The sequence below is a fragment of the Pogona vitticeps genome, chromosome 4 (assembly GCF_051106095.1).
Source record: "Pogona vitticeps strain Pit_001003342236 chromosome 4, PviZW2.1, whole genome shotgun sequence".
Taxonomy (NCBI): domain Eukaryota; kingdom Metazoa; phylum Chordata; class Lepidosauria; order Squamata; family Agamidae; genus Pogona; species Pogona vitticeps.
The window spans coordinates 214,767,452-214,781,530 of NC_135786.1; the positions used below are offsets into that span (position 1 = coordinate 214,767,452).

The 14,079-nt window shown below is 41.1% G+C and overlaps 1 protein-coding gene across 5 annotated transcripts in view; it reads left to right on the forward strand.

Annotated features, from left to right (window-relative positions):
• The window catches only part of VPS13B (vacuolar protein sorting 13 homolog B), a 495,255-nt gene that overhangs the window by 68,548 nt on the left and 412,628 nt on the right, over positions 1–14,079 (forward strand). For all 5 annotated transcript variants that reach the window (XR_012086959.2, XM_020785369.3, XM_020785367.3 and 2 more), the window contains exons 11-14: positions 1,721–1,858; positions 4,726–4,813; positions 9,144–9,335; positions 10,728–10,897. Coding sequence is in view for 4 of the 5 variants with exons in the window: in XM_020785369.3 (XP_020641028.3) it covers positions 1,721–1,858; positions 4,726–4,813; positions 9,144–9,335; positions 10,728–10,897 (588 nt within the window). In the remaining variant the exon portion in view is untranslated. The remainder of the gene's footprint in view (positions 1–1,720; positions 1,859–4,725; positions 4,814–9,143; positions 9,336–10,727; positions 10,898–14,079) is intronic.

Sequence of the window (14,079 nt, forward strand, 5' to 3'; positions counted from 1 at the left end):
GACACAGTTGCTGAGGCAGCAGAGGGTTTCCAGCAACAGAGTTGCTCAGTTCCTAGGTTCAGTGTAGAGATGGGCACAAATATTGGTTCAGAGGTTCATGCTGGTTCATAAGTGTGGTGCCGTGGATTCCCTTCCTCCACCTCCCTGGCTGGATTCCCCCACCCACCAGCCTGAGCGTGCTTCTTACCTCCTCCTCATCGGCTGTTCAGGATATCCCTAGCAGGAGCATGGACTTCCATGCCCCATCTCCTTGGCTGATCACCCACTCAGACAAGGAGGTGGAACAGGCAAGCCCATGCTCCTACTGGGGACTGGCTGAAGAGCCAAAGAGGAGGAAGAGAGGATTGCACCTGGTAAGTGGGGCACTGGCCAGGGAGGCAGGGGAGGGAATGCATGGCATCTGTGGTGTGGCATGTACAAACTGGCATGAACCTCTGAACCAAGCCCTGTGCCCATCTCTAGTTCATATGACTTCACACTAGAAAACAGTGCAGTAATTACTAGAAGCCAACACAAATTTATCAAGAACAAATCCTGCAAGACTACTCTGATCTCATTTTTTGATCATGTAACCTCCCTGATAGACAGAGGGAATGCTGCAGACATAGTATATCTTGACTTCAGCAAAGCTTTTGACAAAATGCCCCATGATATCCTGATTAGCAAGCTAACTAGGTGTAGGCTGGATAGATCAAATGTCAAGTGGATACACAATTGGCTACAGAATCATACTCTGAGGGTGATGATTAACGGCTCCTTTTCCAACTGGGAGGAGGTCACAAGTGGGGTACCCCAAGGCTCCTCCGCTACAGCCGGCCGCTTCCCCTCCTCCTCGCCCTCCTCCTTGCTGGCCATAAACTTCCAGGGCGTGCCCGGGCAGAGCCCCGGGCAGCCAGCGCTGGCACCACAGCAGAGCCATCCACTCTATATTTTGAGTGGAAATGTTGGGGGGGGGGTCATCTTATACGCCCAGTCGTTTTGTACGCCAGCAAATACGGTAGATAATACTTTGGAAGACAGAATCAAAATTCAAAATGATCTTGATAGGCTTGAGCACTGGTAACCAAACCTTATGAGGAAAGATTGAAAGAACTCGGCATGTTTAGCCTTGAGAAAAGAAGACTGAGGGGTGATATGATAACACTTTTCAAATATTTGAAAGACTGTCATACAGAGGAGGGGCAAGATCTATGCTCAATCATGTCAGAATGCAGGACACATAACAATGGGCTCAAATTACAGGAAGCCAGATTTCGATAGAATATCAGGAAAAACGTCCTAACTGTTAGAGCAGTATGACAGTGGAACCAGTTACCGCGAGAGGTGGTGAGTGCTCCAACTCTGGAGGCATTCAAGAGAAACTTAAGACAACCACCTGGCAGATATCCTTTGATTTGTATTCCTGCATCGTGCAGGGGGTTGGACCTAATGGCCTTATAGGCCCCTTCCAACTTCACTATTTTATGATTCTATGAATGTCACACAGAAACTTGTTTTCTGTGAAGTTGATATGTAGACAAATCTGATTTGTTGCATAGTCTTGTGATGTTTTCATGTTATCTACTTTGGTCTCTGGCTAGGTCTCAGAAGTAAATTAGAATGACTGTGAATTTTTGTTTTAGTTTTCCCTCTGCCAGTTGTCATAAAATATGTGGAAAACACTTTCTTGAAATTCTTCATTTCTGCTGAATATTGTTTATTTATTTTGTCTTTATAAAAGGAGACCTATTTTTTCCATTGTGGTGAAAATTTGAGCACAAAAGGAATGACATACCTCACGAATTCACTATTTGATTACAGAAGTCCTGAAAACAATGGAGTTCGTGCAGAATTCATTTTGGATGGAGCTGCTCATAAGGTCTTTCCCTCCCTGCCATTTGAATTTTTAAATTAACTTTTCTCATCATGTGGCTCAGTAGGTGTGGCAATGAACTTACTTATTGTTTCTTCCACCATATCTTATCTGTTAATGACTTACGAGTAATCTTCGTACCACAAGAAGTATGTATGATCTATGCTACAGTGAGCTGTTTGAATTTATGTTCACTTCAGTGCATGCAAGCATTACTATTTTAAGCTTTAGTCTTCTTTTAACTTAGTGTTACGGAGCTAAGTGGGATTCATCTATGGAAAAATTAGCAATTGAATAAACTGCTGTTCATCCTTATAGAATTGAAATTGAAGGAGCAAATACATAAAAGAGGCATTCTTGACTAATGGACAGATATTTCAGTCTGGGCTGTAAAAACCTTGGTTCAAATCTAATAAGTTCTGAAACTGAGTGGCCGGCTGTGGGCAGATTCCTCTCTTTCAGCATAATCATAATTGTCAAGTCAATTCTTCCTTGTGGGAACACTTTCCATGGGTTTTCTAAATAGAAAGTACTGTACCATTGCCTTCTTCTGGGGTTGTCCTGGGACTGTGGAGCTTGCCCAAGGCTGCACATACTGGCTGTATTCCCAGGTGTCACATGGGGAGGGGAATCAAACTCCTAATATCTGGCTCTGCAGCCAGATACCTAACTCACTGAGCCAGCCCTCTTTCAGCATACACTGCCTGAAATCCTGGTACGTAGTTTCCTGTGAGGCATATGAAGGAGAAGAACTGGATCAGAAAATCACAGCACAGAAGTACTGTTCGCCAACCAGTCCTGCATGTGTGCTATGTAACAGATGCCACAGGAACCACACAACTGATCGGACTATTCTCATTACCTAGGCGTAATGCCTCAAACACTTACACAAGCATAGTGTTACAAGTATATTACTCAAAGGCAAACAAGAATCCAGCCACTACCATATATATTTCTTCTGCTTTTCGAATGAGTTCATTGCAAGAAAGAGAATGATGTGAAAAATTTAAAGTAATTTTAACCATAGGACCTATTCACTATACATTTTTAGACTCAGGAATGGATATCAGATTATGAACTCCTCTCAAATATAGAGACACATATAAAACTACATATACCTTTCTTTAAAACATTCAGAAGCGGTGACATGTTTACTGCTTTGAAGTACTTTGAGGAGACTACATTTTTCATGTGCACCCTTTTTGTTTCGAATGCACATGTGTCCCTAAGTAAAATAGCAAATGTTCGAATGCAGTGGTTACTCCTCTGAACCAGATCCATACACTGAGTGTCAGGCAAAAAACTTCCAAGTTAAAGAAAAATATATTGCAACTCTGTTTAATCTTCTCTTACTCTACAGCCCATTGTTCTTGTATTTGATATTTTCTAACATACGGGAGGTGCCTTTTTTGGTTAGAGCCATGTCCCATCTCATTCAGCAGATTGGTATGTGCCCTAATGAAGTTTCCAATTTATGGTGACTTTCTGGATTAATGACTTCCCAAAGTTCTATCATGAACAGGCCTATTCTGATCCTGCAGACTAAAAGCCATTAGTTTACTAAGTCCATCCACCTCATGTTAAGTCTTCCTCTTTTCTTGCCACTTTCAGTTTCCTAACATGATCATATTTTCCATAGTTCAGGAAACTGCTCCCCAGAAATGGAGCAAGTTGCTGCTAATTATTCAGTTTCATACTACCTCTAAATATATATAAGCTTCAAATAGCTATCATAACTAAAATGTTTCATAGCCTTTTCCTCCATGATTTTTCTAGCTACCTTTTATAAACACCTATAGACGGTTATCACATAATGTAAAAATGAACTACATAAAACTGAGAAATACTTTGGTTTATTTAACCTGACTATATTATTATTCAGCTTCCTTAGACAATTATTGTCAATTCTCCACTTTCTCCACAGAGTATAATTTCATGATTTATGAGCACAAAAGGAATCGTTTTGTTCTGCCATAGTTGCATTCCTGCAAAAAGCAATCAGTGTCAGTGGTTCAGGCCTCATCAGTATATTTGTGAAGCTATGTCTTCCCCTTCCCTCTGTGCCATCATTTCACATCTACTTAAATTGAATGTATATTTATCATTTTCTTTCATTCTTACCTAGTTTGGAGATTCATCCACTTGGATTTTCACCATCCTGAATAATTTAGTACATTGATACCACATCATTGCTTATTCTTAAGTTCATATCATTTTGATTAAGTTGTAAAACAACCTGGTTGCACTACAGATGTTTAGGATATACTACTTATTTCTCATTGTGAAAATTGTCCATTATTTTAATGATGGTCTTCTCGGCTTCAGAACAGTAGGAAGGAAGAGAGAGAGAATCCATGCATCTAGATATGGGCAACAGACCTATCTTGTTAATGCTACAAATTCTCTAACTTTATTGGCAGTAAAATGACCTAATGTCAACCAAGTCTCACAACATTATGAGAATGTTATTCATATTTCATTGCTTCTGGTAAAGCTACGTATATTTCCTGAAGTGTTCCGCTGGTTGCAGAGGCTAGATTTCTAAATTTGCATGAGTCAGCTAATTTACTAGTTAGAAAGAGGTCACACTAAGATACTGATTAACTAGGTGCTATTGGTAAAAGCAGTCAAACATCCAAAAAGGTTGTAGATCTTCTTTTTTTTGTAGCCTGGTGTAGATGTATTAGCTATCTGAAGGATGAATTCTTTGGCTAACCTCTGTCCTTTGTTTTGATAAGCTCTGGGTATTCACACACAAACCTAAACAGGCATATATCTCCAGTATCTGGATATAGCTCTGCTATCATTGAGTTGTAATCTCAAAATTCTTTCCTAACAGAGCTTTAATTGTATGTACTTTGCTTTGTTGGTAGGAGATGTACACAGAGATAGCTGGAATGCAGAGGTTTGGGGCTTTCTATATGGATTATCTGTACACAGTGGAGAGCACCAGTGGCAAAGGTACTTAATTTCTTTGTTTGCTTTCTCTTTAAATAATAGAAACAAAGGCTTCTTCAGAGGCACCTGACAGTCCTTGACCGGCTGTCCTCAGATTTACCTTTTTAAAAAAGCCAATTCAGAATTTGCTGAAATTTTAACAGGCTTGTTTATCCATCCATCCATCCATCCATCCAGTTCTTTCCTTGTTCTCAGTTTTCTGTTCAAAATATGCTGTGACGTGAGAGATTACTTTCTATTATTTGGTTATTATCATATGAATTTTAGACTGAAAAAAGTAGGTTCAGATCCACACTCTGCAGTACAAATTTAGGTTGCTGTGTATCAGGAAAAAAGTTCTGTGGTACTTTTAAGGCTAACTGTTTTATGTAAAGTGAGCTCTTCATGAATTATAGTGCCCTTTAGAGGCAAGGAGTACAACATTCAGGCCACAGGTTTATGTACACAGTGTACATGGTTGTCTGTGAGGACAGGGATCAGAGTGAAATGGGATTTTTTTTTCTTTTTGGTTACACATGCTGCAGCAAACACAACTACATTTTTGAAAAATGTTGCATTTGGATTGGTGTAAGGTGAAATTTGGGGATAAAAAGGGATAGCCATGCACACTATTGAGCTTTTTGAAAGATGAGTTAAAAATAAGCACAACCCTGTTTCTGTTTACTTGAAGGCATACTTAGAACAAAAGAGTTGAAAAGATATCAAAAGTCATTTGCATCTCTTACTAAGCTGCTTTGGGTCCTTTTAAGGAGAAAGACGTTAAAAATATTAATTAATTAATTAATTAATTAATTAATTAATTAATTAAATATTACTACACTATCCTGTCCAGATGACCATCTAGCATCAACTGAAAAATTTCTAATGGAGAAAAGCCCTTTAATCTCTGGGGCAATCTGTTCTTTTGTTGAATAGTTCATTTCATCAGGAAGCTATTCCGTATGTTTAATTTATATCCTTGTAATTTGAATCTGTTTATTTGGGTCTTCCTTTGGAGTAGCAGAAAATGTATTTTCTCAGTTAAATTTATTCCTAGGTAATTTTGCATAGAACAGTAGCCACAATGTATATGTGCCCTCCTGTCTTCTACGTAATGACATTGTTTTAGTGTGTTGCACACTTTACTACTACTGTGTGTGTATATTCAGAAGCAAATCTTAGCCTATTCAGTGGGATTTACTGTCACATACATAAGACTGCAGTCTTATTGTTGTAACTTCATCTCTTAAAATTTGTCTTAAATGAAAACTCTCACGTATATAGAATGAGTTGAACATAAGTGTCATGGGATATGAAGATCATCTGGATTTACTTGAGCATGAGGGTTAATGTAAAATGAGAAGGAATGCTAGTCCAATAATTTATTGAAAGTGAAGATACTTGACCTCCTATTCATTTGGAGATGGATATCAATTGTATTTTCTATCCTTCCTTAAACTTTTCATTGCTTTCAGAATTCTGTTGTACTTTGTCTGCATATGTTCTATAAACAAGTCTAAAATCTCACATTTCTGCTATCCCCCTAATAGTCCTGCTCTGTTAAATGTTATATGGATGGAGCATGGAAGCAGATCAATTTCATTAGTTTCTGTATCAGGCCAAAAAGAAAATAAAAATAAAAAATAAAGAAGACAAAAATATTGTGGCATCTTAAAGATAAATGCTATATTTTAATTTGAGCTTTACTCAACAAATCCACTTCCTCAACTTAGTTTTTATGCTGCCTAATTTGGCAGTAGGCATATCTCCTGCTAGATTGGTGGTGAAATTTTCTGCCTTAAGCCTTAGATCTTTTCTTTTTGAAGAGCAGTGCTGCCAAGTAAAATGAGTTCATTTAACTGCATTTGTTTTTTCAAGCTTAACTTACTCTCCTGACATTTTCAGAGAATCAGGGCTGAAGTTCCAATGACCTAAGAGTAGTGCTTTTCATCCCCGTGCTGAATTTATCATTTACTCATTCACCATAACTGTAATTTTGTACTTCCATAGTATATGAACGATACCATTTGTTCATTGATTTTGATAGGCAGAATAGCATAGCACAGTGATGGTGAACCTATGGTACGCGTGCTACAACTGGCACACAGAGCCCTCTCTGTGGGCACGTGAGCCATGCAGGCAAACCTGAGGAGGCAGCTGCATCCGTGATACTAGCGCCCCAACAGGCAGTGGGCCAGAATCTGGAGCAGCTGACATTGGCGGCAGTGGGCCGGCTGAGCTATAGGCAGTTGGCAGGGTTGGCCACGACTGGAGGTGGATCTGTAGTGAGGTCTGGAGGCACCTCCATGCCTGTCATTCCCCCTTCTGCTGCCGTCCACCACCCGCTGCGTTCCCCCCCCCCCAGTCTAGACACTTGGGCTCAAAAAGGTTCACCATCACTGGTATAGCGCAGGAACACCAATCCTCAAGTCCTTGTTCTAAATGTCATTCACTCTTCACTATTTCCTCCTGTTCAATTGTTATTACATGCTGTAAAGTCACTTCTGATTTAATGGCAACCATATGAATGAGTTGACGTCCAAAATGGCCTGTCCTCAACAGCTCAATTCATGTTGTTTCAAGTAATTGCTGCTTTTTGCCAGTAATATATGAAGTCATCTGTATATCTTAAATATTGATGTTTCTTTCATCAATTTTCAGCCCTAATTCATCTGAATCTAGTCTGGCTTTCCATATTATATGTCCTTCTTACGGACTGAACAGATAAGGAGATAAAATGCAGCCTTGTCTGACACCTTTGCCAATGGGAAACCATTCTGTTTCTCCATATTTTGTCCTACTGGTAGCTTCTTGATCACAATACAGTTTACTCATGAGGACAGTCAAGTGCTAAGGCACACAATTTCTTTCAGATCAAGCCATAGCTTTCCATGATCCACACAGTTAAAGGCTTTGCTTTAGTCTATAAAGCATAGATCTGTCTGAAATTCCTCGTTGCATTCCAGTAGCCAACATATATTTGCAATAAGATCACTAATGCCTCTACTTTTTTTGGAATGCACCTTGAACACCAGGTGTTTCAGGCTCCATATACTACGAAAACCTTGTTGCAATGCCTTGAGCGTCACTTTCACTGGAAATTAATATTATGGTCATATAGTTACTGTACTCCTTGACATCTGTTTTCTAGAGGATTAGAAAGTACATTGAACATTTCCGGTCTGTAAACTATTGTTTTGCTTTTCATATTTATTATCATATTTTTGTTAGTAATTCTCTGTGGCTTGAAATAGTTCTATTAGTATTCTAGCTACCGTAGAGATTTATTTCTTCCAAGTGCTTTGAGAGCTGGTTTCACTTTACTTTCTAAAACTGCAGGTTCTTCACCATTGGAATCCTCTTAAAATATGCTGTCTTTGTATCTCTTCCATATAGTTGTTTTATACAGTGGTACCTTGGTTTACTAATTTAGTGCATTCTCCGGGACGTTTTGTATTGTGAAAAATTCATAAACGGAAACACGATTTTCCATAGGAACGCATTGAAAACCAATTAATCCATTTAGAGGTCAGAAAAAAGTCTAAAAAAAAGTCTTTTATCTGTTCAAAACTCTTTATAAAGTGTACTTTAAAGGCATAAATACTATACAGGTACATAATTTATCAAGCAATAACATTTCAAATATCCAACTTCAACTTTTAAAACATCACAAATCAACTTATAAAATATGGCAAACTGGGGAAACTTGCTTTGTATTGCGAAAAAAATCATAAACTGAGGCATTATTTTCAATGGATTTTCATTCGTAAACCAAAAATTACGTTAACCAAGGCATTCGTAAACTGAGGTACCACTGTATATTGTTTCCCCCTTCTCTTTATTTTATCCTCAATACTTAATGTGTTGAGGGGGGTTTGAGTATGTCAGAGAAGACAAGATCAATAGAAGCAGGAGTTTAGACTCGATTATGAGTCTGGATCCCTAGCAGGGTCACTTAAGGTAGAAGGGTCAAAGGTGAGAGCAGACTAAAGTATATCCGCCCTCTCCCTATCTAGTACACACAGAGAAAAAGGCAAAATGGGAATAATGATCTTGCATGCATCAGGTTATAGTGATGAAACCTTGCTCAGTATTCACTGATTTTTATCAGCTCACACATACAGTTACATCAGCAAATCCAGGAGAAGGTAAATCCTGCCCCTCACTCCATGCATACTCTTGGTGTGTCTAGGCAATGTGCAGTTAGATCTCTAAAGGTACATTTTGATATATTTGATTATATAACATTTTGTTCTTTATAACTTACTACCCAAGTGTTTCTAGGTAATTACAAAAGCTAATTACAAAAAAGTGTTCAGAAATGTTATTGATATGTAAAAATACTGTATTTTAGTGTCTGGAAGTCAGCCAGATTTGACTTCAGTGAAAACTGAAGAGCTCAGCAGTGTTCAGGAGATGTCTACAAAAAGCCTTATTGTTGGCCCCCTGAATCTTCGGCTTGACAGCAATGCAGTGCACAGGATTATGAAGATGATTGTTTGTGCTCTGGAACATGAATATGAGCCATACAACAAATCTAAACTAGGTATGTGGTATGTTAGTTCTCATTTTATTTAAACAAAATTTTACCTTTCAGTGTATACATACAAATAATGTGCCTGTGCAAGAGAATAGGTCCTTATCCAAGAGTTTACTGTGAATACATAGACAGAAAGAAACTAGGGAATGGAGCTGATATAAGACTAGGATTAGGAAGATAGAATATTTGATTATTTCATTAAGATGTACTTTAGCTTTCTTTTGCTGGCCAGACTCCTGTTGGTATTCTGTGCATATACAAGAGGAGTTGCATAACTATCTACAGCTTCTTGCAGTTAATTGATGAAGTGCTCAGAATATGCTCAGGTGCACAATCAGGAGTGTGACTGGGTATATAGCTGGCAGATGTGCAGCCTGTCATCAGTTAGCCATGTCAACCTAACATGATACCTCTTGCACGGATGTAAAATACCAACAGAACTTTGGTTGTTATAAGACTGCTAAGGTTAAAATGAATAAAATCAGAACTGAATAGGGTTGAAGTAAAGTGGGCTATAGCATATAAGTAACATTGGAAGTACTTTTGTTATCTATAGTGTAGTACAGGTGTCTCCAAACTACGTTCTGCGGATGGCCCGCCTTGCTTATTTATCCAGCCCAGTGAATATCACAGGCTCAGGTCCGTTACCTTCAGCCCGTACATGCGTGCATATGCATGTGTGCATTCTTTTGACCCTCGAAAATGTGTAAAATATATGATGTGGCCCTCATGCTGAAAAGTTTTGAGACCCCTGGTCTATATCAATCATTTTTGCCCTTTAAAACTTTCAGGTTCATTAGGACCTCTGGAGATTGGTTCCAAGCCCCACCACGGATACTGAAAATTGTGGATAATATTTTCACATGCATTACCTGAACTGGCCACTGAAGGGCACCATAGACATTTTTCACTAACAAATACCCATAGGACGGCCACTGGCTCATTCTAGTGGCCAGTTCTGGGTAATACATGTTAAATATTTTTTTCTGGATTTTTTTTCTTTTAATATTTTTCAGACTGTAGATAAGTGAAATCATGGACATTGACCCCATGGATACAGGGGTCCTTACTGTACAGAGAAGACAGTGATTAAAAGAAAATAGTGGTAAAGAAACATGTTGGGCCTTAATTATTATGGTTATGGCTGTTGTGGGTTTTCCGGACTGTTTGGCTGTGTTTAAGGTTTTTCTTCCTAATGTTTCACCAGTCTTTGTGGCCGGCATCTTCAGAGGACAGGAGTCAGAACTCTGTCTGTGCACTGTTGCAATTTGTTGGATAGTTGAGTATTTATAGCTGTGGGATCAGCTTTTGTCCCAGAAAACCCACAATAACCATCAGATCCTGGCCGTGAAAGCCTTGGAGAATATAATATGGTTATGTTAACTTTTTTTTTAATAGACTTTGTAGACGGAACTAAGACTGTGCCAAGTTCAGAAGAAATAGCAGCTTTGGAGGAATATATTCCAACACGAATCACAAACTTTACCATTTTGAAATGCACTGTTACTATCCCTATGGCTGAATTCAACTTACTGGGCCATTTGTTGCCTGTAATTATGGGTCAAAAGGTATTAAAATGTTATCTATGAATTATATGTTTGAAATAAGTACATGTATAATTTTTCTTGGTTAATGTGTATATTTCATGTGAGTTAACAGAGTCTGTCTATACTTGCATATTTTCTACTTCTTGATTGCTCTTTACTGATATTTAGCACTTTGTATGGCACACAGTGTTTATATGAACCAAGTGTATTCAAAGTGTTTAATTCTGCTTCAGTTTAGAAACATCACTGGTAATTTTTATGCTTGGGTGAACTCCAGTTTGAGTGGAGGGGTCAGGTGCTGTCAGTGGAGTGAACTTAAGCAGAAGGAAATGTGCCAGTGAGGAGGATGGGCACATCAGGTAATGAGAAGGCAAGGTATATATCCGAACGCCATCCCACCATCTGAGCTTTCTTCCATCTTTTAAGATCCTGGTTACCCTGTCAGCGTATCCTTGGGTTTAGTGGTGGTGGTGAATGCCAACTTGGTCAAAAAGAACTGCCATTTTTTGATTAAATAATGGACTAGAGGGCTGGCATGGCTGGCATGTGTTACTAAGATCTGGTGGATGAGCTCAGTTGGGTGGATGTAACCCTAGTTTGTTCACCAGGGATACTCGATTCTGCACCAATCTAGATTGAAAGTTGAAGGGGGAAAAGTCACCATCATACATAAGGTTTCTTCAACGTGGTTCTCTATGAATCAACACTGGTGGGTTAAACAGCGCCTGCGCTGGTTCCTCTCGGAATTTTCCAGAGCTATGGGGAAAAGATACAAAGTTTTAGGTTGCCCTATACTGCGCACGCTCAGCCCGCCAAAACCTTAGTTCCATTTATCCGCCCGTGGAGTTGGAACCTCTCGGTTAGAGCTCCTTAGCCTTTATTGCCTTTCGAATTTTCTTCGAATTTTTCGGCTTGACCTGGCTTGGAATATCGTATATCTCCTCTCTGTTGCCCTGATCACGGACCGGTTGACATTCCTCTGCCTCAGGCGCTTATTCGCAAGTACTTTCTCTTCACCTTTCATCTTAATTGCGGCCTATTACCTCCCGCTGAGGCGCCACGCGCCGCCCGGACTCTTTCAATCACCGGCTTCTCAATCACCGGCTTCCCTCTGGACTTTCTACCGTTCGCTTATGTCAGCGAAAAAAGGACCTTTTAGCCGCTGTTCTGCTTGATCTAGGAAGCTCCCTTTTCAGGATCACCATTCCCTCTGCCTTTTTTGCTTAGGTGAGGGGCATCTGACCACCCATTGTAAACATTGTAAGGAGTTTACTAAGGCAACGTTAAAATCCAGATAGCAAAGGCTTCCTTTGGAACAAGACTTTGTCCGCTTCTCAACCGTCGGACATGGAGTCGGTTCAATTGGTCTCGACCGTCCGCTCGGAGGTCACCGTAATCTCTTCCTCACCCCGTCGTCTTCGAAAGAGGCTCCTAAGAAGACTTCTAAAAGCAAGTCCAAAAAGCAACCCGCTGCAAAGAAGTGTTCGTCGGATGCTTCGGCCCCCTCAACATCGGGGCCGAAGCAGAAGTCCGCGCCACCGCCGACGGCGAAAACCAAGCAGAAGACCAAGGAGATTGTACTGGTCGTCCCGCCCATTTCGACGTCAGTGCCTTCTCCCTTCCTAGAGGACTCCTCTCGGGACCATGACTCGGTCTCCGAGTTAGGCACCTCCATTCCACCTCATCAAGACCAACCGGTGGATTTAGGACGGTCACCTACGGCTAGCCAGCTCGACAAGGTTGTTGCCGGCACCGGGAGTTTACCTCTTAGCCCGATACTTACCGGGCGTACTACCCGATCTCCTTCGATGGCTTCGGAGTCGGGTCCTTCCAGGTCTCCACCTCCTCCACGGGGCCGACCTGTGAAGCCTGTCGAGGACTCCATCCCTCGACACCCAGCTCCCGATTCGGCTGACGATGAGCCACTGGCGAAGAAGCGTCGTCACCGAAGGAAGCATCGACGTGGTCACCGATGCCGAAGGGACTCCTCGCCGTCCGACTCTGATTACAGTCGGGGACGGAAGAGATCCCACCGGAGAAGGCGAAAGAGGGACTCTTCTTCCGATTCCTCTTCGACCTCGAGAGAGAGAGGACATAGGGGAAAGAGATTGAGATATTCGTATTCGTCATCTTCTCGCTCTCGTTCTCCTTGTCGAAGCCCGCCCCCGAAAAGACCTGTGGGTTCGGGCCCTGACAAGTCCACGGCGCCGAAGCCGGTTCCGCTTCCTTCGTCGCCCTCTCCTCGACGACCAGAAGAGCCACAACCGAGAAAGACTGTCTCGGTGCCTAAGGCTCCTCATCTTCCATTATTACCTGTTCCAACTGAGGAAGACCAACCACAGGAAGACTCATCTGACCAGGAGGAAGATGATGAATCAGAGGCTTCCCTGGAAATTCCAACCCCGGGGGAACCTCTGCCTCCTGAAGCGGCTAATCTGAAACCCTCTTCACCATCAGAGGATTTTTCTTCTTATTCCCAGATGGTAGCTCGCATGGCGCGAGCCTTAAAGTTGGCCATTGAACAGTCCCCTCAAAAGGAAGAAAACCTCATTTTTGGGGACATTGAGGCGGAGAGAACTCATCCAGTTAGTCTCCCATTCATTCCGGAACTGATGGACTTAATAAAGGAGTTCTGGGAGCATCCGGCTAATGCTACCAGTATTTCCAAGAGAACTGAAAATCTTTATAGGATCCATGGCCAGGACACTTCATTCCTGGTCATGCACCCAGTGCCTAATTCACTTATAGTGGAGTCCAGTTCCACCAAGACTCTAGCCAAGGGTCACCCTACACCAACTAACAAGGAAGGAAGGAAGTTGGAGATACTGGCACGGCGAATGTATTCAATGACAACTTTCGTCTTGCGTGCAGTAAATTACCTAGTAGCAATGGGTGCCTACCAGAAGCAACTCTGGTCCAGAGTTCTTCCAGCTTTAGAGGCAGCCCCAGAAGACATTAGGCAACTCTGTTTAGACACCCATGCTGAGGCCCTTACTGTCTCAAAGTATCAACGCCTAGCCCCTCAGCATGTGGCTGAAGCCACTTCTAAAAACTTTGCAAATGTCATCACTTTAAGGAGGCACGCTTGGCTCCGAGCAGCTAACATTGTGGAAGACATTAAGTCCAGGGTAGAAAACATACCTTTTGATGCGTCTGGCCTCTTCAGCCAGAGTACAGATGAAAACTTGGAAAACCTGCATAAA